The sequence below is a fragment of the Dermochelys coriacea genome, chromosome 2 (assembly GCF_009764565.3).
Source record: "Dermochelys coriacea isolate rDerCor1 chromosome 2, rDerCor1.pri.v4, whole genome shotgun sequence".
Lineage (NCBI taxonomy): Eukaryota > Metazoa > Chordata > Testudines > Dermochelyidae > Dermochelys > Dermochelys coriacea.
In genome coordinates, this window is record NC_050069.1 from 190,535,941 (window position 1) to 190,559,871 (window position 23,931).

At 41.8% G+C, this 23,931-nt stretch overlaps 1 protein-coding gene across 3 annotated transcripts; it reads right to left on the reverse strand.

The window, feature by feature from the left end:
* Nucleotides 1-201: 201 nt before the first annotated feature.
* LOC119851143 (C-C chemokine receptor type 5-like) lies at nucleotides 202-23,344 on the reverse strand. Of its 3 annotated transcripts, XM_043508901.1 has the most exons (4): nucleotides 22,719-22,747; nucleotides 4,008-4,206; nucleotides 3,005-3,077; nucleotides 202-2,899 (listed from the first exon to the last, which is right to left on the reverse strand). In XM_043508901.1, the coding sequence occupies exon 4, from the start codon at nucleotides 2,886-2,888 to the stop codon at nucleotides 1,815-1,817; it is 1,074 nt and encodes a 357-aa protein (XP_043364836.1). In that variant the 5' UTR covers nucleotides 2,889-2,899; nucleotides 3,005-3,077; nucleotides 4,008-4,206; nucleotides 22,719-22,747; the 3' UTR covers nucleotides 202-1,814. The 3 variants fall into 3 exon arrangements, with proteins under 3 accessions (XP_043364836.1, XP_038246401.1, XP_043364838.1); XM_038390473.2 differs by lacking the exons at nucleotides 3,005-3,077; nucleotides 4,008-4,206 and having other exon boundaries at nucleotides 22,719-23,344; XM_043508903.1 differs by lacking the exons at nucleotides 3,005-3,077; nucleotides 22,719-22,747.
* Nucleotides 23,345-23,931: the final 587 nt, after the last annotated feature.

Consider the following 23,931-nt stretch of genomic DNA (forward strand, 5'->3'; position numbering starts at 1 on the left):
ACAGACTCGGTTTGGGGCAAAGGCACTTGGCCAGGTTTATTGCCTACGAAGCATGGGCCTAGCTCCCTGGATCCGTGTCTACAGGTACGCTAACACATGTATGCCCGTGACAATGGGCTCAGATGAGTCAGCAACAGGACTTTCTGCTGCCCCCTCGGTTGGACAAAGGTGCCCCTTCTTTGATTTCTCTTTGATACATTGATACAAATAAGTTATATATTACACTCTTATTACACTCCAGATGTATTACCAACATGTTACCAACACTACCCCTTGTACCTACTGGTTCAAACAAAACATCTCCACCCATCATTCTGTCCTCCTATCCTTGTTTTTACTGTGGGTCGGTGTGTTCCTGTACCATCTCCCAGGATTTTATTTATACCATAACTCTACATTGGGGTGTACCTGTACTAGTACTTTGGGATGTGTTTACATGAATACTCAGTGCCCAGTACTTAGGAGCATTTGTGTTTTAGCAATGCCAGCCATGTTTTTGCCAAGTTCAGGTACTGGACAGTGAATTTGTAAGCAGGCATTTGATTTATGACAGGGCTTGACTTTGGCTCATAGTATTTCCTGCCTTTGTTAACTGTGGTTCAGGCCTCAGGTCTTGCACCAGGCCCTGTGCTCCAGGGTCTCTCTCTCTACTACACTCCTAGGAGTAGGGTGGTGTGGGGAGAAGAGATCTTTCTTACCTTTTTGAGACTCATGACTTCTCAGGTCTTCCCTTGCAGCCTACCCTTCTCCCCTCTTCCTATTTCTCTTTTAGCTGTCCTCAGCTGATGAGATGAGCCACTTGGTTAATTGGTTAATCATTTAGTTGTTCGCCAATTATTTCCCTAATTTGCCCCATGTAAGGATGCTTACTAAGTGGTGAGTCAGCCTAAGATTATTCACACTCTGTCCCAGCCCCTTTAAAGAAAGTTATCCCTTAAAGATATAAGTAATTGAATGTTTTAATTTCATGCATAAAACTGAATTCTAAATAATTTAATGTAATGCAACCATCAAGGGGAAAGGATTATTTTAAAGAAATAGTCACTGATTAATAGAATAGACCTGTTTGCTGCAATTCTGGTTAACAGAAGGTCGGTCATATCCCTCAACAGAAATGTGCACAATCTTTTATTCACCTGTTTATCCAAACCCTCTTTTTCATGGCAATTTAAGAAGGCTTCCTGCCCTGTGTGAAAAATAGGGTAGAAGCATAGCTTGTACATTAACCTCCCCCGACCATATAGGTAGTTGATTATATTATGAAAAAAACACTAACTTTTAAAATTCCTGGTAATTTTAGATCCTTTTATTATTTTGTTGCAAAGCTGTTTTTGTCATAAATTCCCATTAATGAAAAGTGTTGAAGTAAAACAAGGCACATCAAGCCCCATATAAATAACCAAGACACTCTCCTATAGTTGCCTTCCTCCCAGAGTTTTCCTTGTGGTCTTTGCATATAGGTAACTGGTTCATGAAAGAGGACATACCTCATTCTCTGCCCTCTTTGCACCATCTTCTGAATTATATTTCCTGAGGAAATCACACTGACACTTTGTTCATTGGTCAACATCCAGAGAACAAAATCTTATTATATTGGATTCCATGTTGAAATGGATGCTTATCAAACAGCAGTATTTAGAATTCCTGTGGAGTTGGTAGCATTCACTGCACAGAGAATGAGAATGCCACACAAAAAAATGCTGCAATGCCACAAAAAAATTAGCTACTGTGACTGGTAACTGTACAGTTCTTAAGGGCAACATTTTAAGTTAAAAGGAGGATGAAACTTTTACTGGCTACATTTCTAATGCACTTTACAAACCAATGGAGATATCATGCTCTGCAGTGGATGGGGTATATGTGGAGTTAACCCGTTCTAATTTATCACCATGAAGAGCTGGACACGGTTTGCAGAGGTAGATTGCAATGTCTTTTTGGACAAAGGTAGAAAGATATTTCCGAAATTTTTCACCAGCGAAGGCATAGATCACGGGGTTGATAGAACAGTGGAACATTGCAATCGCTTCTGTCACTTGGATTGCTAGCTCCAGCTGACTGCTGCTGTCACAGTTATTTAGGGAAAATGAATCTTGAAAAGTGTACAGGAGAACAATGATGTTGTATGGTGTCCAGAAGATAAAATAAACAATCATTAGGATAAAAATAAGCCTGACTGCCTTGTGTTTTTTCTCATTCCTACGTCTCAGTAATATTTTTATAATTTCAATGTAGCAGAAGATCATAATGACAGATGGAATGACAAGTCCTAGGATGTTCATCTTTAAAATCAGGAATTGCCTCCATTCTTTTTCATAATTTGATGGATAATGAGAGCTGCAAGTCCAGTGAGGACCTTCCTTTTGAACACTATGAAATATTAACCCTGGAAGAGAGGCTAATATTGCAACACCCCAAATGACAACACTTGTGAGGATGCCATAGGTAACTGTCCTAGCTTTTAAAGCAAACACTGCATGGACAATGGCCAGATATCTGTCTATTGTCAAAAGTATTATGAAAAACATTCCACTGTAGAAGCCAGCATAATAGACCCCTGAAAGAATTTTACACATTGCATTTCCAAAATCCCACTCATGTCCTGCATAGTAAGCCCAAAATGGCAGGGAAAGAATAAAAAGCAAATCGGAAATTGCCAGATTCAGCAGATAGATGTCAGTCATGCTTCTCAGCCTCTTGTATTTTATCAGGATCAGCACAACTAGCACATTGCCCACCAGGCCAAATATCAGCACTAAGGAATAAAGCGGTGGCAGAAACAGGGATGCAAATTGTTTGACATCATTTGAACATGGTACTGCATCATCCTGTTCATAGTAATACGTTGTTGTCTGTATCTCCATCTCTGGTTCACTAGTAGAAGTGTTCATTTTGCACTGGCCTAAGAATGAAAAAATGGATGATTATTTACAGAGTATTGTATAGAATCATAGTGAAACACAGGAATGAAATACATTGTATTGTATAATCATATGTTCATACAAGCCATTAAAATGTACTGTGCATGTTGATTTTCACTTTACAATACCCTTTGCTGTAAGCAGGCAGGATAACAACGGCCGATGTTAAGATGTAAAAACAAAATTGCAGATCACGTTAACAAATAATTTAGAATTAACTTACTGTTTAAACTTGCTAAATATTGTTTCCCACTTGTACTATGTATGAGAAGTGTTTGTCTTCATTAAACCATGTGGCACCATAACACAGGTGAAAACTAATTGCTGACTGACTAATAGCAGAGGCAACTAGTTCAGAGCTGGGATGCTAGTAAGAGGGAGTAAGTAAGTGTTAGAATGAACCAAAAAGAGAGCAACAGAAAAGAAGAGAAAACAGTTAATATTTTTCAGCTTTCTGAACCACATTCAGATGTCACTAGCCCACACCAAAGCAATAAGCCATGAGTGTGTGCGCATTGGTAGGCTCTGCAGAATATCTAAGTAGCATTCCACAGGCACAAATTTGCAAAATATTATTTGTTGAAAATTTTTTGTCTACTTCTAATGCTTATTCTTTCAACAAGTTCTTAAATTTCTCACGTAAAAGGACTTCTCTGTACTTCCGTGTTTGGTTTCCATTGGTACAGGAAAAAATAAGGGCTTGGCAGGGTCCATTTATCCCACTATGGCAATGTAAAATGGCCTTAATATCAATGTAAACTTATACCTAATTTTAGGGCACTTTATAGTACTAGAGTGGATTAAAGGGGCCCTTGTGTAAATGAGAATAAGGCCTATACTCTTTAGTTAAGAAAATTGTTCCTCTTTGTCTTTAAGGACTTATTTTCATTTATACCCAGGCCACTTTAAACTGCTGTAGTCATGCAAAGGAGCCTTGAAGAAAGTGAGTATAAATATAATCTATTTTTTACTTTAAGGACCTTTTACATCATCAGAGCAATATCAAGTTGCCTTTCTGTAAATGAGAATCAGGCTCTCTTTTTGTTCTTTTTGTGATAATTTCCTTGTATACAACAAAAGCTGATTTACCTGTTAACTGGAAAAATGTGGAAAAGAAAAGTGGACAACCAGAACCTATGCTGTGGGATGAAATGGCAAGTTTCACCTCTCTTGCATTTCAGATCAAATCCAAACAATGAAAAATGTTTATATGTAGACTTTTAATGAAAACTGATCACTGTTCTCTACCATCCAAGGAATTTTCATCCTGTTGTGATCAGCTGCTAACCTACAAGAGAATTTACAATATGTAAATTGATACTCAAACTCCTCCCTGAATGACATCTAATTATTTAGAAACCATAATATTTTCTGTGCCATATTCTTGTATTTTAAATCTTTTGTTTAAAAAAAACACTCTTACAATATCCATTTTGAATGTATCCATAGTTAGAATTGATAATCTTGTTCTAATGACTGGATTCTGCTGACATTTAATACTAGATTAAAATGATCCACTTGATTCAAGATTTTATTTCCTCTTATTGCAATGGCCTTTTGCCTGAACTCTAATATGTTATTTCTTCAATATCAGAAATGCCTATTCTCTGGGGTATGAAAGTTGGTTGGAGTTAATGATTTAATAGATCTTTTCCATCATTAACACCAGAGCTAGGATAACTATTAGCAGCTGTTTGCAAATTATCTGTACAAGTTTTGCTATTTAAATATGTTTGTTATTGAAAAATTTTCAAAGGTTTTATACAAAATATTTCAGCCTATGGATTTCTCATGAATTATTCACTATGAGTATAGCTTTGAATATTCATTATTTATAATTAAGTATTTGTACTGTGCAATTGATCACCTAAGTCACATGATATTGTTTCCTCTCCTTGCTCAGATGATTGCAACTATTATAAACAGGAGGGTTTGACTAATTCCTTTCCAGTGTGTACTGTGGTGCGGATGCATCTACACGAGTTTCTGAGAACATTCTTGCAAACCAAATAACTCATACAAATGTTTACAGAAAACAAATTAAAAGGTTGCAAATACTGAGGAGTCTTTCATGGTTGAGCAAAGGCTACACATATTCTTGCCTTATAGCAGCACTCTTGGAAACTTGTAGTGTTTTGAACGTCTGTAATATATTTGAAAAAGGACAGACGTTTTGGGTGTGATATTTGTCCTCTGCGATGACAGTTTCAGTGGAGGAGCAAAGCACACAAAACTTTTGGTGGTGATAGTTGATACTGCACAGTTGTGTTTTGTTGTGTTTTTCCTGGCTAAGTTGGGATTCAACTTTGTGGCTGTACAGTGTTTCAGGAGGTACTTTGCTGCCCAGTTCCCAATGACATTATGGCACCATCTGCGTGCATCAAGAGGAACTCTTCATTCAGTGCTTAATTCATGTCCCTCTTTTGCTGATGGTTAAACATTGTACAGCCTCTGGTTTGCTTGACCTGTTTAACCAAAAATATATTACTTGCAGATAAATCCCACATTAAAAGAACATTAAGGCTGCAAAGTCTTGCACTGTAAAGTCAGGAAATGTCAGAATGAAGGTTGCCTGTTAGTTCATAGATACTAAGGTCAGAAGGGACCATTCCGATCATCTAGTCCGACCTCCTGCACAACGCAGGCCACAGAATCTCACCCACCCACTCCTACGAAAAACCTCACCTATATCTGAGCTATTGAAGTCCTCAAATCGTGGTTTTAAGACTTCAAGGAGCAGAGAAGCCTCCCTCAAGTGACCCGTGCCCCATGCTATAGAGGAAGGCGAAAAACCTCCAGGGCCTCTTCCAATCTGCCCTGGAGGAAAATTCCTTCCCGACCCCAAATATGGCGATCAGCTAAACCCTGAGCATATGGGCAAGATTCACCAGCCAGATACTACAGAAAATTCTTTCCTGGGTAACTCAGATCCCATCCATCTAATATCCCATCTCAGGGGATTACGCCTATTTACCCTGAATATTTAAAGATCAATTAATTACCAAAATCACATTATCCCATCATACCATCTCCTCCATAAACTTATCAAGTTTAATCTTAAAGCCAGATAGATCTTTTGTCCCCACTGCTTCCCTTGGAAGGCTATTCCAAAACTTCACTCCTCTGATGGTTAGAAACCTTCGTCTGATTTCAAGTCTAAACTTCCTGGTGGCCAGTTTATACCCATTTGTTCTTGTGTCCACATTGGTGCTGAGCTGAAATAATTCCTCTCCCTCTCCTATATTTATCCCTCTGATATATTTATAGAGAGCAATCATATCTCCCCTCAACCTTCTTTTAGTTAGGCTAAACAAGCCAAGCTCCTTAAGTCTCCTTTCATAAGACAAGTTTTCCATTCCTCGGATCATCCTAGTAGCCCTTCTCTGTACCTGTTCCAGTTTAAATTCATCCTTTTTAAACATGGGAGACCAGAACTGCACACAGTATTCTAGGTGAGGTCTCACCAGTGCCTTGTATAATGGTACTAAAACCTCCTTATCCCTACTGGAAATGCCTCTCCTGATGCATCCCAAAACCACATTAGCTTTTTTCACAGCCATATCACATTGGCAGCTCATAGTCATCCTATGATCAACCAATATTCCAAGGTCCTTCTCCTCTTCCGTTACTTCTAATTGATGCGTCCCCAACTTATAACTAAAATTCTTGTTACTAATCTCTAAATGCACTAATCCCTAAATGTTATTAATCCCTAAATCCCTTACACTTCTCACTATTAAATTTCATCCTATTACTATTACTCCAGTTTACAAGGTCATTCAGATCCTCCTGTATAATATCCCGATCCTTCTCTGAATTGGCAATACCTCCCAGCTTTGTATCATCTGCAAACTTTATTAGCACACTCCCACTTTTTGTGCCAAGGTCAGTAATAAGATTAAATAAGATTGGTCCCAAAACCGATCCCTGAGGAGCTCCACTGGTAACCTCCCTCCAGCCTGACAGTCGCCTTTCAGTAGGACCTGTTGCAGTCTCCCCTTTAACCAATTCCTTATCCACCTTTTGATGTTCATATTGATCCCCATCTTTTCCAATTTAACTAATAATTCCCCATGTGGCACGGTATCAAACGCCTTACTGAAATCTAGGTAAATTAGATCCACTGCCAATTAGAGCTTGGCTTTATCTAAAAAATCTGTTACTTTTTCAAAAAAGGAGATCAGGTTGGTTTGGCACGATCTACCTTTTGTAAAACCATATTGTATTTTGTCCCATTTACCATTGACTTCAATGTCCTTAACTAATTTCTCCTTCAAAATTTTTTCCAGGACCTTGCATACTACAGATGTCAAACTAACTGGCCTGTAGTTACTCAGATCACTTTTTTTTCCTTTCTTAAAAATAGGAACTATATTAGCAATTCTCCAATCATTTGGTACAACTCCTGAGTTTACAGATTCATTAAAAATTCTTGCTAATGGGCTTGCAATTTCAGATGCCAATTCCTTTAATATTCTTGGATTAAGATTATCTGGGTCCCCCGATTTAGTCCCATTAAGCTGTTTGAGTTTCGCTTCTACCTCAGATATGGTAATATCTACCTCCATATCCTCATTCCCATTTGTCATGCCACCATTATCCCTAAGATCCTCTTTAGCCTTATTAAAGACTGAGGCAAAGTATTTGTTTAGATACTGGGCCATGCCTAGATTATCTTTAACCTCCACTCCATCCTCAGTGTTTAGCGGTCCCACTTCTTCTTTCTTAGTTTTCTTCTTATTTATATGGCTATAGAACCTTTTACTATTGGTTTTAATTCCCTTTGCAAGTCCAACTCTACTCGACTTTTAGCCTGTCTCACTTTATCCCTACATGTTCTGACCTCAATAAGGTAGCTTTCCTTGCTGATCCCTCCCATCTTCCACTCCCAGTATGCTTTCTGCTTCTTAATCCCCTCTCTAAGATGCTTGCTCATCCAGCTTGGTCTACAACTCCTTCCTATGAATTTTTTCCCCTTTCTTGGGATACAGGCTTCCAATAGCTTCTGCAGCTTTGATTTAAAGTAATCCCAGGCCTCCTCTACCTTTAGATCCATAAATTCTTCAGTCCAATCCACTTCCCTAACTAATTTCCTTAATTTTTGAAAGTCAGCCCTTTTGAAATCAAAAACTCTAGTTGCAGATTTATTTTTGTTAATTCTTCTGTTCAGTTTGAACTGAATTAGCTCATGATCACTTGAGCCAAGATTATCCCCTCCAACCATTTCTTCTATGAGGTCCTCACTACTCACCAAAATTAAATCTAAAATGGCATCCCCTCTAGTCAGTTCAGCAACTACTTGATGAAGGAATCCATCAGCTATCGCATCTAGGAAAATCTGAGCCCTATTATTATTACTAGCACTGGTCCTCCAGTCTATATCTGGGAAGTTAAAGTCTCCCATGATCACGCAGTTTCCATTAGTATTTACTTTATTAAAAACATTAAAAAGGGCTCTATCCATATCCAAATTAGATCCCGGAGGTCTATAGCACACCCCAAGCACTATCGTAGGAGAGGCTCTACTAGTTATCTTCCCCAATGTAATTTTTGCCCAAACGGACTCTGTCTTATCCATTTCATCACTTCTTATTTCTTTACATTCTACTTCATCATTGATATACAATGCTACTCCACCACCTTTACCTTTATTTCTATCTTTCCTAAACAGCACATACCCTTCAATACCTGTAGTCCAGTCATGACTACTATTCCACCATGTTTCTGTTATCCCTATAATATCTGGTTTCACTTCCTGCACCGGTAGCTCTAGTTCCTCCATTTTGTTACCTAGGCTCCTCTCTTTGGTGTACAAACATCTTAATTTTTGCTGTTTGGCCTTGCTCACATTTTGTACCCTATTAGGCACAGTCATTCTACAGCCAGTATAACCTATTAGACTAGTATCCACACTGCCCTCGCTCCTTATATACATTCTCCTACCCACGGCTGTATCCTTTCTTACTTCGTCTTTTTCCCTCTCAATGCTAAAATCTGGCGTGGAGATTACCTGGACATCTCCCAACCATCTCCCCCAAATTCCTAGTTTAAAGCTCTCTTTATCAGTTGTGCCAGCCTCCATCCTAGAAGTCTATTTCCTTCCCTGCTCAGATGAAGTCCATCTTGAGAGAACTGTCCTCTGTCCATGAATGCCTCCCAGTGGCCATACATCCCAAAGCCCTCCTTATAGCACCACTGCCTAAGCCATCTGTTGACAGTCATAATCTTGTCACACCTTTGTTGCCCTTCTCTAGGAACAGGCAGGATCCCACTAAAGATCACCTGAGCCTCAATTTCCTTAAGCGTCTTCCCCAGCCTAGCATAGTCTCCCTTAATACTTTCCAGCAAGAATCTAGCTGTATCATTTGTTCCCACATGAAGGATAATTAGAGGATTCTTTCCTGCTCCCTTTAGGATCCTTTTCAACCTCAGGTCTACATCCCGTATCTTAGCACCCGGAAGATAGCACACCCTTCTATTCTCTGTATTAGCTCTAGTTACAGGCCTGTCTATTCTTCTCAATAAAGAGTCCCCTATCACATAGACCTGCCTTTTCCTGGTGACAGTGCTATTTTCCAGTCTCTCCCCTGTTCCCTCCGGCTGCAAGTTCTTTCCATTCCTATTTTCCCTTATAATCCTCTTCAACCCATCCTGTATCCTCCTGGGGCTCATATTTGGTGTAGTCTCCCTTGACTCTTCCCCTTTTCCTATAGGACTAGCCTCTCTTCTCTTCTTCCTTGCCCTTCCACCTTCAGCAACTACCTGCTGAGTCCCTTCTTCATTTTCCAACTCTGCAAACCTGTTCCTAAGTTCTATTTCTCCTTCACTAACCCTTCTTTTCCTCTGCCTGGTTCTTTTAGTCACATGCTTCCACTGACCACTTTCCTCACCCAGTCTCCCCTCAAAATTCCCAGCCCTGCTTCCATCTGTAAGTCTGAGCTTTTCCTTTCAGATACCTCATGTCTTTGCTCCATCATCTGCTCAAACCCCTTCCTAAACTCAACCAGACTTTCCACCTACATCTCCAAACCTCAGATCTTTCCCTCCATCAGCTCTCTCAGATGGATTTCATGCAGAAAAAACTCTTACCAGGTCCCCCCTCCAGGATCATGTATATTCCACAGCTTCCACATCCAGTCATCCTCATTGTGTCTTCCACTACAGGAGTCACACCCACAGCGGCCTCCATATCTGTCATAGCCTTCCCACTTAAATTCTGTTAATCTGGGAAACACAAGCCACACCAAAAAGACCACCACTCCCCCACCCCCAGCAAAAACAAACCCCAAACAAGCACCACAATACAAACTGCCACTCAAACTCCCCTGTTTACAGCTCTGTTTGCTAGCTCCTGTGCCACTGCCTGACTAGCTGGCTACCTTTTAGGACCCCTAGTCAGAGAAGCCCCGCCCCCTAATCAGGGCTCAGCTTCTCTCCCAGCACAAAGCCCCTACAAGCCTCTACACACACACAAATACTAAAAATACAAAACCAAGTACAAATACCTTCTCTTCCAACAGAACTACCACTCAGACTCCCTTGTTTACAGCTCTGTTTGCTAGCTCCTGTGCCGCTGCAGCTGTCTGAGTGTAAATGCACTCAGAGCCCTAAGGTAGGTCTGTGACATACTGGGACACAATCCAGACTAATGAGTAGCTGTGTCACCTCACTCCTGCCTGCAACCTGGGATGCCCTTTTCAATAGCTTGCTACTATAGCCACTGAAACTGGACTGCTCACAAACAGCCACCAGCATGTAAGTCACTCGCAGGTATGTCAGTTTCTGCTGCAGCCAGTCAACCACACTCTGGCTCTTACCAGCTTTAAAGATTATCCCAGGCTGGCCCCAACACACTCCCAGTCCCAGATTTCCCCCCAGAAATGTATGTCCTGTACTGTCCAGTGCTCTCCTGGATAGTATAACTATATTGAGCCAATTATTCCTCTAAGGGAATAATATCCCAATTTATTACCTTAAATAGTTATCCAGACACTTCAATTTAAACACATTGGATTAGATAAAACAGTAAAACAAATGTATTAACTACAAAGAGAGAGATTTTAAGTGAGTACAAGTAATAAGGCATAAAACTCAGAAATGGATACAAGTAAAATAAAGATAAAATGCTTAAAGGTATCTACTTAAGAAACTATAATATACTTATCATTTAATATGTGGCTCCATGTTTTATTTATTGTGCACCATTCAAGCCCTGCACTGAATACATAATTAATAATTTCCTAAGACTTTTTATGGTGCTCATCACTTGACAATCTGAGTGCCTCGTAAACATCAGTAAGTTTATCTTCAAAACAGCCCTTTGAGGTAAAGGATATTATCCTCATTTTACAGATGAGGAACTGAGATGTAAAAAGATTAAGATAAAAAATGTCCATTAATTTTGTGTGCCGAATTTGAGATCTTTAGGGCTGATTTTTCAGACCATCTAGCTTTATGTAACACTTCAAAGCACAGTTCTCATTGACTTCAGTTGAAGTTGTGAGTGCTTAGCACTTCTACAGATCAGACCCTAGGGTCTCAAACTGGGTACCCAGAAAAAAAGGAACACACAATTAGTGACCTCTTGTGAAAAGTGTGGTTTACATCACTTGTCAAGAATCCCATAAGAACTCTGTGGCAGAATTGCCTGTAAGATATAATCAGAAGAACATTGTGACCATGCTTTTGTTCTGAACATGTCATTTTATTTCAGAAGCTCCAGTGGTTCCTATTCTCATGATGCTTTACAACTTATGTTCATAATGCGAAATCCTGGATCGTTCTGTGTGTAAGTCCAATGGACCCATTCAGGCTTCTTCATGCAGAACTAGCCTACCATTCAAGAATAAGAGATCTGAGTTTTCATGAGTCTTAGTTCCTGAGCATGCTGATGAGATGAGTTTCCAGGGGCTCCATAACTGTGCTCGCAGCTAAGTGATTTTTGAGGGCCCTTTATGACTAAATTTGCTAATAGGGTGAGTTTTCAGAGTGCCCTGTGCCTGAGCTTGCTAAAAGGAGTTTTCAGGGTCCCCTATACCTGAATTTGCTGTCAAGGGGAAAGGGTAAATTTTGAAGGTTGCCTGAGGGAGGGATTCATTAGTAGTAGGTGCTTTTCAAAGATTTGTGTGCAAACAGTGGTCAGTGGTCAAAAGTTATGGCATGCCCCTATCCCCCAAATTAGTATGTTCCAACATTTTCTTATCTATTTTTTTAAAAAGAATTCCTTGGCCCCTTTGGTTTTCCCCACAACCAGTTGCAGTGATAATGAGAATACGGGACAATCACCTCAAATGTCTCGCTCCTCAATCTGCATTCAAGGATGACTGATGAGTTTCAAAGGGTTGGATGAATCTCCAAACATTCACCAGACTGAGATAACAGGTGGGAATAAGTTTTGAGACCCCACCTTTGTAGCTGAGGGGCTGCTACTACTTCCAGGTAGAAATGCAGGATTGCGTGACCCAGAGCACTGAATGGCACATTAGGAGACTTAAGGTTCTGATCCAGAGCCTAATGAAGTCAATAGGAGCCTGTCCATTAACTTCAGTGAATATATACTTCCACCAAATGAAGAGGGGATACTTCTCTTGTAGCTTTTATTGCTAAACTTTACCATAATCCATAACTGTTTTCCCACAATTGCAGCACAATCAGACACTCTTCTTCTCAATATGTGAAGAGGCTAATAGATGGCAGTCTCATGTAGCTTTTCTCTTATGACCTACTGTAATATCCCACATAGCACAAAAATCTAACAGCAAACAAACCAACAAAAACTGACATATGAAATGTTCTGCTTTTAGACTGCTGGTGTCAAAATTTGTTGTATGCAGTGTTCTTGTAGCCAAGCCAGTCCAGGATATTAGAGTGATAGACCTGAAGAAGAGCTTTGGGTTAGCTCAAAAGCTTGTCTCTCTCACCAACAGAAGTTGGTCCAATAAAATATATTACCTCATCTATCTTGTATCAAAATTTAGTAGAAGTGTACACTAATTCAGAATCCAATTTTGGTCTGCTTCAGCATTTTATTATACTTTGTGTACAGTCGCTCTCACTTTAAAGTCTGTCAGGGTTGTCTACAGAAGAGACTGTACTGAGGCATGCAGGATAACCAGAGCCTGCCTGCCATGAAAAGAGATAAACCATTGAGAAGTGAAAGAGAAGGGGGAAAAATCAAGTACTTGGGAGAAAGTTCTATCTCCCAACACCAATCTTAAAATCTGAGTGGAAAATTTCACTATGTGAAGACTCTGTTTAGTAGGGATGATAATGTCCATCTCTGAGTGATGTTTTGTGTTTAGAGATAGCTCTGCTGTGAGAACGCGTGGGTGACAGTTTCCCTTCTCTGGATCATGTAACCTTCATATGGTGGAGATTCAGAGGGTAAGTTTTCTGAGGAAATTTTGACAAAAGCAGAGCTCTAGTATCAAGATCCTTCTCATAAGAACATAAAAATGGCCATACTGGGTCAGACCAAAGGTCCATCAAGCCCAGTATCCTGTCTTCTGACAGTGGCCAATGCCAGGTGCCCCAGGGGGAATGAACAGAACTGGTAATCGTCAAGTGATCCATTCCCTGTTGCTCATTCCCAGCTTCTGGAAAACAGACCCTAGGGACACCATCCCTGCCCATTCCGGCTAATAGCCATTGATGGAGCTATCCTTCATGAATTTATCTAGTTCTTTTTTGAACCCTGTTATAGTCTTGGCCTTCACAACATCCTCTGGCAAAGAGTTCCCCAGGTTGACTATGCATTGTGTGAAGAAATACTTCCTTTTGTTTGTTTTAAAACTGCTGCCTATTAATTTCATTTGGTGACCCCGGTTCTTGTGTTATGAAAAGGAGTAAATAACACTTCCTTAATTAATTTTTCCACACCGCTTATGACTTTATAGACCTCAATCATATCCCCTCTTAGTCATCTCTTTTCCAAGATGAAAAGTCCCAGTCTTATTAATCTCTCCTCATACGCAAGCCGTTCCATACCCCTAATCATTTTTGTTTCCCTTTTCTCTCAAACACTATCTCCAAGGCTAAACCACAACTGCTTCTATCTTATGGGCAAATCAAGTGTGGGTGAGTAGACAAACACCTGCAATAAAGCAGTGGTTTTCAACCTATGTGCAGACTATGTCTAAGATTTTCCTCCATTTGAAATTTTTAGGGGTCCGCAAATGAAAAAAGGTCGAAAACCTCTGCGATAAAGTATCAACTTTTTGCAATTAGTACAAAACTAGATATGTATTCTCTAAAATACCAGCCAGAAATTCATTGCTCTCATCCACACAGAGATTCCTAGTTAAGAAAGATTCCAAGGAGTAGGATCTTCCATACAATTTGCAAAGGAAATCACTATTTGCATGTATTTTTTAAGAAATTGAGTCTAATAATTATTTCTGCTTGTGTATATTCAGAGAAGAGGAGTGTTCAGCTCTTGAAAAGAGGTCTGTCTGCTTCTCACTTAACAGTAACCCAGGGATATTTTGGGCATCTTTAGGAAATGCTGCCTACAGAATCATCCCCAAAGAAACCCACATTTCGCACAGTAAGTTCCCACAGGCTTTTTGGGGGATGGTTCTACAGAGGACAGCTATCTTCCTGGCTTCTTCCCCTCCTGCTCTCCACCCACCTGCTGAAACTGGGGAAGCCTGTAGGGTACTTTTTGCTGTGGGGGTAAAGTGTGGATTATGTTGTTGTTGTTCATCTTCCCACACACCTTCCACACATACAGGCCAGTTTTGCTGGGTATTGTTGCAGTTTCTGACCTGTCTGTGCACATGGTGAGTGACTAGATGGTTTAGACTTCAATTTAATTAAAGCTTCAGACCTTAGCCCTGGTCTACACTATGAGTTTAGGTTGAATTTAGCAGCGTTAGATCAATTTAACCCTGCACCCGTCCACATGGTGATGCCATTTTTGTCAACTTAAAAGGCTCTTAAAATCGATTTCTGTATTCTTCCCCGATGAGGGGATTAGCGCTGAAATCGACATTGCCAGGTTGAATTTGGGGTAGTGTGGATGCAATTCGACAGTATTGGCCTTGGGGAACTATCCCAGAGCTCCATTGTGACCACTCTGGACAGCACTTTCAACTCAGATGCACTAGCCAGGTACACAGGAAAAGCACCGAGAACTTTTGAATTTCATTTCCTGTTTGGCCAGCGTGGCGAGGTAATCAGCAGAGGTGATCATGCAGAGCTCATCAGCGCAGGTGACCATGCAGTCCCAGAGCTCCAGCATGGACCAAACAGGAGGTACTGGATCTGATCGCTGTATGGGGAGACGAATCCGTGCTATCAGAACTCTGTTCCAAAAGATGAAATGCCAAAATATTTGAAAAAATCTCCAAGGGCATGAAGGACAGAGGCTATAACAGGGACCCGCAGCAGTGCCATGTGAAACTTAAGGAGCTCACGCAAGCTTACCAAAAATCCAAAGAGGCAAACAGCTGCTCCGGGTCAGACCCCCAGACCCCCGCTTCTATGATGAGCTGCATGCCATTCTAGTTGGTGCCCCTACCACTACCCCACCCCGTACGTGGACTCCTGCAAGCGGGGAGTCTCACACAATGGGGATGAGGATTTTGGAGAAGAGGAAGATGATGATGAGGAAGAGGATGAAACCATTCTTCCCGAAAGCCAGGAACTGTTTATCACCCTGGAGCCAATACCCTCCCAACCCTCCCAAGACGGGCTCCCAGTCCTTGAAGGCAGAGTCGGTACCTCTGGTGAGTGTACCTTTGTAAATATAATACATGGTTTAAAAGCAATCAAGTTTAATTATTAATTTGCCCTGAAGACTTGGGATACATTTGCAGCCAATACAGCTACTGGAAAAGTCTGTTAACATGTCTGGGGATGGAGCGGAAATCCTCCAGGGACATCTCAATGAAGCTCTCCTGGATGTACTCCCAAAGCCTTTGCAAAAGGTTTCTGGGGAAGACAGCCTTATTCTATCCTCCATGGTAGGACACTTTACTACACCAGGCCAGTAGCATGTAGTTGGAATCACTGCATAACAAAGCATGGCAGTGTATGGTCCCAGTGTTTGCTGGCATTCAAGCAACATCCATTCTTTATCTCTCTGTGTTATCCTCAGGAGAGTGATATCGTTCATGGTCACCTGATTGAAATAGGGGAATTTTATTAAGGGGACATTCAGAGGTGGCCATTCCTGCTGGGCTGTTTGCCTGTGGCTGAAAAGAAATCATGCCTGCTGTTAGCCATGCAGTGGGGGGAGGGGTGAAGCGATCATCCCAGAGAACTGGGGTGGGAGGGACCTTGTTCTGAAAGCACATGTGCTATGTAATGTTAACAGCTTGGTTCACTGTGAAAGAGTCTACCCATTGTTCTCTAAAATGTGTCTTTTTAAATACTACTCTCCCTTTTTTCCTCCCACAGCTTCAAATGTTTCAATGCTCCCCCATTATCTCCATCCCAGAGGCTAGCACAGATAAGAAAGCGAAAAAAATGCACTTGTGATTAAATGTTCTCTGAGCTCATGCAGTCCTCCCACACTGAGAGTTGAGCAGAATATGTGGAGGCATGCAATGTCAGAGTTCAGGAAAACACAAAATGAACGCAAGGACAGGAGGGACGTGTGAGAGGAGAGGTGATGGGAGCAACAGGAGAGGTGGTGGCAGCATGATGAGAGGAGGCAGGATGCAATGCTGAAGCTACTGGAGGATCAAACTGATATGCTCCGGCATATGGTTGAGCTGCAGGAAAGGCAGCAGGAGCACAGACCGCCACTGCAGCCCCTGTGTAACCAATTGCCCTCCTCCCCAAGTTCCATAACCTCCTCACCCAGACATCCAAGAATGCGGGAGGGGGGCCCCCTCCGGACACCCAACCACTCCACACCCAGGCATTCAAGAAGTTTTGAAGTGCAGTGTGTCCTTGTCCTTCCCTCCTTCCCTCCTCCCCTCCTCTATCACCCCATCCGGTGCTTCCCTCCTCCCCTACCCCTCCTGGGCTACCTTGGCAGTTATCCCCCTATTTGTGTGACAAATTAATAAAGAATGTATGAATTTGAAACAACAATGACTTTATTGCCTCTGCAAGCGGTGATCAAAGGCGGGAGGGGAAGGCGGTTGGCTTACAAGGAAGTAGAGTGAACCAAGGGGGCAGGTTTTCATCAAGGAGAAACAAACAGAACTGTCACACCGTAGCCTGGCCAGTCATGAAACTGGTTTTCAAAGCTTCTCTGATGCGCACCGCACCCTCCTGTGCTCTTCTAACTGCCCTGGTGTCTGGCTGCACATAATCAGCAGCCAGGTGATTTGCCTCAACCTCCCACCCCGCCATAAATGTCTCCCCCTTACTCTCATAGATATTGTGGAGCATACAGCAAGCAGTAATAACAATGGGAATAGTGGTTTCGCTGAGGTCTAACCGAGTCAGTAAACTGTGCCAGCGTGCTTTTAAACATCCAAATGCACATTCTACCAACATTTTGCACTCGCTCAGCCTAAAGTTGAACTGCTCCTGACTACTGTCCATGGTACTTGTGTATGGCTTCATAAGCCATGGCATTAAGGGGTAGGCTGGGTCCCCAAGGATAACTATAGGCATTTCAACATCCCCAATGGCTATTTTCTGGTCTGGAAAGTAAGTACCTTCCTGTACCTTTTCATACAGACCAGAGTTCCTGAAGATGCGAGCATCATGTACCTTCCCCGGCCATCCCACATTGATGTTGGTGAAACGTCCCTTGTGATCCACCAGTGCTTGCAGCACCATTGAAAAGTACCCCTTGCGGTGTATGTACTGGCTGCCAAGGTGGTCCGGTCCCAAGATAGGGATGTGCGTTCCGTCTATTGGCCCACCACGGTTAGGGAACCCCGTTGCAGCAAAGCCATCCACTATGACCTGCACATTTCCCAGAGTCACTACCCTTGATAGCAGCAACTCAGTGATTGCATTGGCTACTTGGATCACAGCAGTCCCCACAGTAGACTTGCCCAGTCCAAATTGATTCCTGACTGACTGGTAGCAGTCAGGTATTGCAAGCTTCCACAGAGCTATCGCCACTCGCTTGTGAACTGTGAGGGCTGCTCTCATCTTGGTATTCCTGCACTTCAGAGCAGGGGAAAGCAAGTCACAAAGTTTCATGAAAGTGTCCTTAAGCATGCGAAAGTTTTGCAGCCACTGGGAATTGTCACAGACTGCAGTACAATGCGGTCCCACCAGTCTGTGCTTGTTTGCCGGGCCCAGAATCGGCGTTCCATGGCATGAACCTGCCCCATTGCCACCAGGATGTCCAAGTTGCCGGGGCCTGTAGTTTGAGAGGAGTCTGTCACGTCCTATCATTCTCGTCATTACACTGCTGTTGCTTCCTCACCTGCTTTTGCAGGGTCTGGTTCTGCAAGTACTGCAGGATAATGCTCAAGGTGTTTACAATGCTCATAACTGCCATGGTGATCTAAGTGGGCTCCATGCTTGCAGTAGTATGGCATCTGCAAGAGAGCAGGAGAGCAGAGTTGCAGCGGAAGCGGTGGCTGACGATGGATGCCATGAGAATAGATATTTATAGAGAATGATGAGAGGACCTGAGAGGTGGATTCATGAGAGCAGAAGAGCAAAGTTTCAGCGGAAGCTGGAGCCCATGACAGCCAACATGGAGAAATTCGTTATCGAGACGAGCAGGAGAGCAGAGCGGAAGCAGTGGTTCGATGACGATGGTTAGCAGTCCTACTGCACCGTCTGCTGAAAGCAGTATGGCGGCCGCATAGAAAAAAGGCGCAAAATGATTGTCTGCCATTGCTTTCACGGAGGGAGGGGCGACTGACGACATATACACAAAAACACCTGCAACAATGTTTTTGCCCCATCAGGCATTGGGAGCTTAATACAGAACTCCAATGGGCGGCGGAGACTTTGGGAACTGTGGGATCACTACCCACAGTGCAACGCTCCGAAAGTCGACGCTAGCCACAGTACTGTGGATGCACTCTGCCGACCTAATGCACTTAGTGGGGACAAACACAATCGACTGCATAAAATCGCTTCCTAAACAAATCAACTTCTATAAATTTGACCTAATTTCAAGTGTAGACATACCCTTAGAGAAGGGGAGCTGTCACCAGCTCTTACCCCTTCAAAGTCTGGAAACGTCCTTGCACTCAGCATTTTCAGAAGTTCAGCAACACTGTAGTTTGGCTTTCACTGTGTCCACTTCCAACTGATTTGTCATCTTGTCATGTGAAATTCATTAACAAAAATACTCTTTCAGCATCTTCTTCGCTACATGAAATAGAAAGTATGTAAGAACCTAGGGTTTTTTTCTCAAATTCTTGAAGTTTCTGCTTCCAGTTGCGTTTGTCATCTTGAAAATCAAAGTATTTCTCTTCAGTACTTGTGCAGTCTAGAAACTCAGGAGACAAAATGACTTTAGATTGTACAAAATTCTTCACATAACTCATCCATGTCAGTAACTTTATCAGTTTTGCATGCTTCAGCTTCAGTAAATTCTTCAAAGGAACACTTTTGCCAATAAGACATTTTTTTGTGCACATTGTTTTCACTGAGGTTATATCTGTTTTGTAAATAATTTTGAGCTTACCGATAAAAAAAAGCAGAACCCCTGTTTCACACTTCCTTCCTTCACTTTCACTGAGATTCTTTAGTTTGAAAGTCACAACATAACACAAATGTTTTCATTTATTCTGCATTCTAGTTTCTTGTTTACACTACATATCAATTTGAACAATGAAGTTACTGTGAATGAGTTTGACTCCAGAGCTTTAGTAGTGTCTGTGAATATTTTTAGAGCACGGCTCAAGAAGAAACAGTACAATTCAGCAGTTTCATTCCAAAACTATCCCATATTACTCTAGGACATTCATCTGTCTCCAAAGATAGAAAGTGACTTGTAAGCTCTTTCCAACACATTGCTACTGAGTTAATAGCAGGTACAAGTGACAGCCAACGTGTGACTACATGACATAGAATTTTACTGTGTTCTACCCCAGCAAATTCACAAAAGTCTTTAAGCTGATGAATTCTTAGTGAGTGAATGCTAAAATGGCTGTAAACTTTTAAAACTAGGTTTTGCACATCAGTGTTGAGTTTGGTTACTGCACATCTTGTGCTGTTGTGTGTGAAGAGCTAAACAATGGGCAGCAAGAAGATCATGGATTTTCTCTTTCTATTTTTGTAAAACACTGTTAAATATAAAAAAATTAACACTCGTGCCATCTGTTTGGTATAGTATGGTATGGTGCTGTATGACTAGCAGATATTTCCCAAGTTGTTCATTTGGGGACACTTGAAGCAAGAGGGGCTCAGAATTGCAGCCCTGACTGACTCAGTTATGTCATCACAGCTCATTGCTCAAGGAGCATGCTACGTTTGAAATTAAGTTGATTTAAATCTCCAAAGGTGGTTTGATCAAAACCTCCTCACAGCAGTCAGTGAGAATGAATGTTGCAAAACTACAAGAGAACAGAGCCATATCAGAGGGTGGAGTTTCCCTCATCAGCAGTGCTAGCTCACAGAACAAAAACACACACCAAGTTTTCCTTCCCTTTTCAGGATCCAAATACAAGGCTTTCACTTGCCAATGGATAAACAGGTTAAACAAGTGGAGGCCCCCCCATAACAGGCTATGGTGTTCTTTGATTTAAGCTGCAATGTTCACATGACTGGTGATTTGGATGAGGTCTGATGGTGGGGGAAGAATTTACCTTTAGCAACTCTTAATCGTTATTGTGGTTAAGTCTGTCAAGGGTAGCTAGAGCTTTGCACAGATGCAATTTCAGGTGGAGTTTGTGTATGCCCCAAATCTAAATTAAATCAAATACTGAGCCACCCTCTTCACGGGCATTGGAAGGGAATTGCTGATTGGTTCCTCCCAGCAGGCATGGCTCAATATCTCTGCCCTGGATTTAACGGAGTAACTCCCTGGGCAGAAGGAACACTGAGAATCTCCACAGGGAAACCTCTAGGACCAGCCAACCTTGGGGAGAAAGCAAGGGTTTGCCCTTCTATTGCTGTCTTTGAGTTAAGTCACACACTTTATATCTTATGTAGGCCAAGCATGTTCACCCACTAAGGGCTCCTCACATCACTCCATTCACCACCCTGAAATTCCTCGTGTGCCACCCTCCCATCCCCAGGAGTGACCGTAAGTGTTTTGTTGCTCAGGGAGATAAATGTTTTCAGCACCTCTACACAAGGCACACATGCAGTCATACAAATCTTGTTTATGTTGGTGCCCAGGGTGACTGCCTTGACCATCCACCCCTAAAGCTGGCCCTGCCCATCCCCCTCTATTTCCAGGACTCCCTACAGCTCCCCAAATTTTCCTCTGCCAAGGGTTCTGTGTGCCTCCCTTCTCCCTTCCCTCTCTTTCACACCTGCCCACCCACCAGGGGTTCTGTGTGCCATGCCACCTTCCCCCAGACAAGGTCCTTCACTCCCATGCTACAGGTTCTGTCTGCCCCCCATTTTCGTCCTTAAATCCAGTGCTAGGGGATTATGAGACTCCTTCCCCTTCCATACCAGGGACTATGTGCACTCCCCTATTTCCCTCTCCCTCCACTCCATTATTTGTCTTCTTTCTGTCTGTAAGAGGACAAGTAGAGATGAGATATTGTATTATTCAGAAAGTGTTAATGGGTATCAGCCAACCAGTTGTTTGGTCTACAGCCAGTTGCAGAAGTGCTTGAAGCCAGGGATCTGCTAAACAGCAGGGGTTCCATGTGTCCCTCATTCCCCCCCCCACTCTTTCAGTTTTCTGATTTTCCCAAAAACCAACAGAGCTCTGACTGTTGATGCCTAGAACATTCCCTGAAATTTTGCAAATGATCAAATGTGGAGCTCAAAAGTTATAGTGTTACAGACAGAAATACTTTTGAGTTGAGTATAATGCCAATAAAACCCAAGGAAATGGAGTAAGTGTGAGCTACATTCTGTTTAGAGCAGGGTGAAATTACTACTCCATTTTCTAAGGTATAAGCCAAGCCCAAAGGCAAGTCTTCCCCTTCCTAAAATTTAATCAGCACAACACAGTCTTTTCTAGAGGTCAATCTTCCTTTGGATAATACTGGCCTCTTCCTTCCTATACATGACAGCTGAGCCCTGAAAACTGAGACCCAGCTGCATCTGCTCTCAAATCACTTACCTCTTGCCAGTATGGTTCCCTATCCCTGAAGATCTGGCAGGAAAATGATAGGTTTGGCCCTACCTGGATGAAACCTGGCTTTGGTCTCTGGAGACTTCCAAGACCCAGATGCTTTATATTCCTCACTAAAAGCAAAATGACATTCTTGCAAAAATTGCAAGTTCCTGAGCCTTTTTTTCTGTTAAATACAAATAGTTGATTTAAAGGATCACAATCAAAAGATCATCTTTTTCCTTAATTGTAGCTTCCCATTTAAAAAAGTGGAACATTAACTATCAGTATAGCAAGACCACACAATATTAATTCCACACATAACCAAGATGCCAGCTGTAACCGACCTTCCAAAAATGCATTGGCATCAACGTGTCCTATATTCTCAACATATTCAGAAAAACACATGTATAATACTTTTTATCCTATAGCAGAGGTGCCCATGAAAGCATTGTACAAACATTGATGAATTAAGCTTCACCATACAGTAGAACCTCAGAGTTACGAACATGTCGGGAATGGAGGTTGTTCATAACTCTGAACAAAACATTACGGTTGTTCTTTCAAAAATTTACATCTGAACATCGACTTAATACAGCTTTGAAACTTTACTGTGCAGAAGAAAAATGCTGCTTTTAACCATCTTAATTTAAATGAAACAAGCACAGAAACAGTTTCCTTACCTTGTCAAATCTTTATTTTAAACTTTCCCTTTTTTAGTAGTTTATGTTTAACACAGAACTGTACTGTATTTGCTGCTTTTTTGTCTCTTCCCGTTCCAAATGAGGTGTGTGGTTGACCGGTCAGCTCGTAACTCTGGTGTTCGTAACTCTGAGGTTCTACTGTAGCACAGTGAGTAAGAGAAACCAGGGCACAAAGAGATGAAGTGAATTCCTCAAGGTCACCAAGCAAGTCTGTGACAGAGGTGGTAATAGGACTCAGCACTCCAGAGGCCAGTCCTGTGCTTTAATTACTAGGCTCTACTTCCTCCCATATGACTGATTAAAAAAAAAATCAGATTGAGCAATTCAAACAGGCTAGAGAATTTAACAGCTCCTGCAGTCACAACCTTTTCAGAGTGGGATAATATATATATAAAAAGTGGGATAATGGTCGTCTATACCAGAGATTCGCTATCCTGGGGTTCACAGCCAGATGTCAGAGGGTCATGACCACCCTGCCCTTCCTATTTTGCTAAATGGGGAAGATGGGTCTCAGTACCAAAAAGAAGGAGAACCACTGCTCTATCCTATATAACTACAACTGATAATTTACAATGGAATTGCACATGATATAAAAGCAGGGCTTACACTAAGTGTTTGTACTGCAAGTTCCAGTGCAGTTTTTCTGGACCACTCCTGCCACAGATTTTAATTCTCTCTAAGCAGTAGAGAGCCTCTTTACATGTGGTGATAAGATGTTAAATGGTATAGCTTCAGCATAGTGCAATAGGAGTTGCAAGCTGAGCTCATGATATGCAATAAAACTGACACCCTCTAGATCAGATATAAAGGGTTTTATGTTTAATGTGCTTGTGTTCTTAGATGAAGCCATCTTCAAATCAAAGTTTTCCAGAAATGGTTTCAAAACCAAAATCCGGAGTTGTTTTTAATATAATGTTTGTCAGAGATTTTTCAACAAGACTGCTCCTGTTTGTCCTGATAGCTTTGGTCAGCATCTCATTCCATTGCATTCCCAACTAGCTCAATCCCTATCTTGTTTCCTACCCGGTTTCCTGCTCAAATGGTTCTGAAAGGCTGCGTCCCTTGCTTCATTACACCATCATTAGTGTTAATTCTTAATCATTTACTATACCTTTTCACTTAATACATGAGAGAGAGAGAGAGAGAAGATAATCACTGATTTACCAAGCTTCTTATGGAAGATAACTGTGTC

What these genes read in the sequence shown, in the direction of transcription:
- LOC119851143 (XM_038390473.2), bottom strand. Translation starts at nt 2,888, where the DNA reads ATGAACACTTCTACTAGTGAACCAGAGATGGAGATACAGACAACAACG.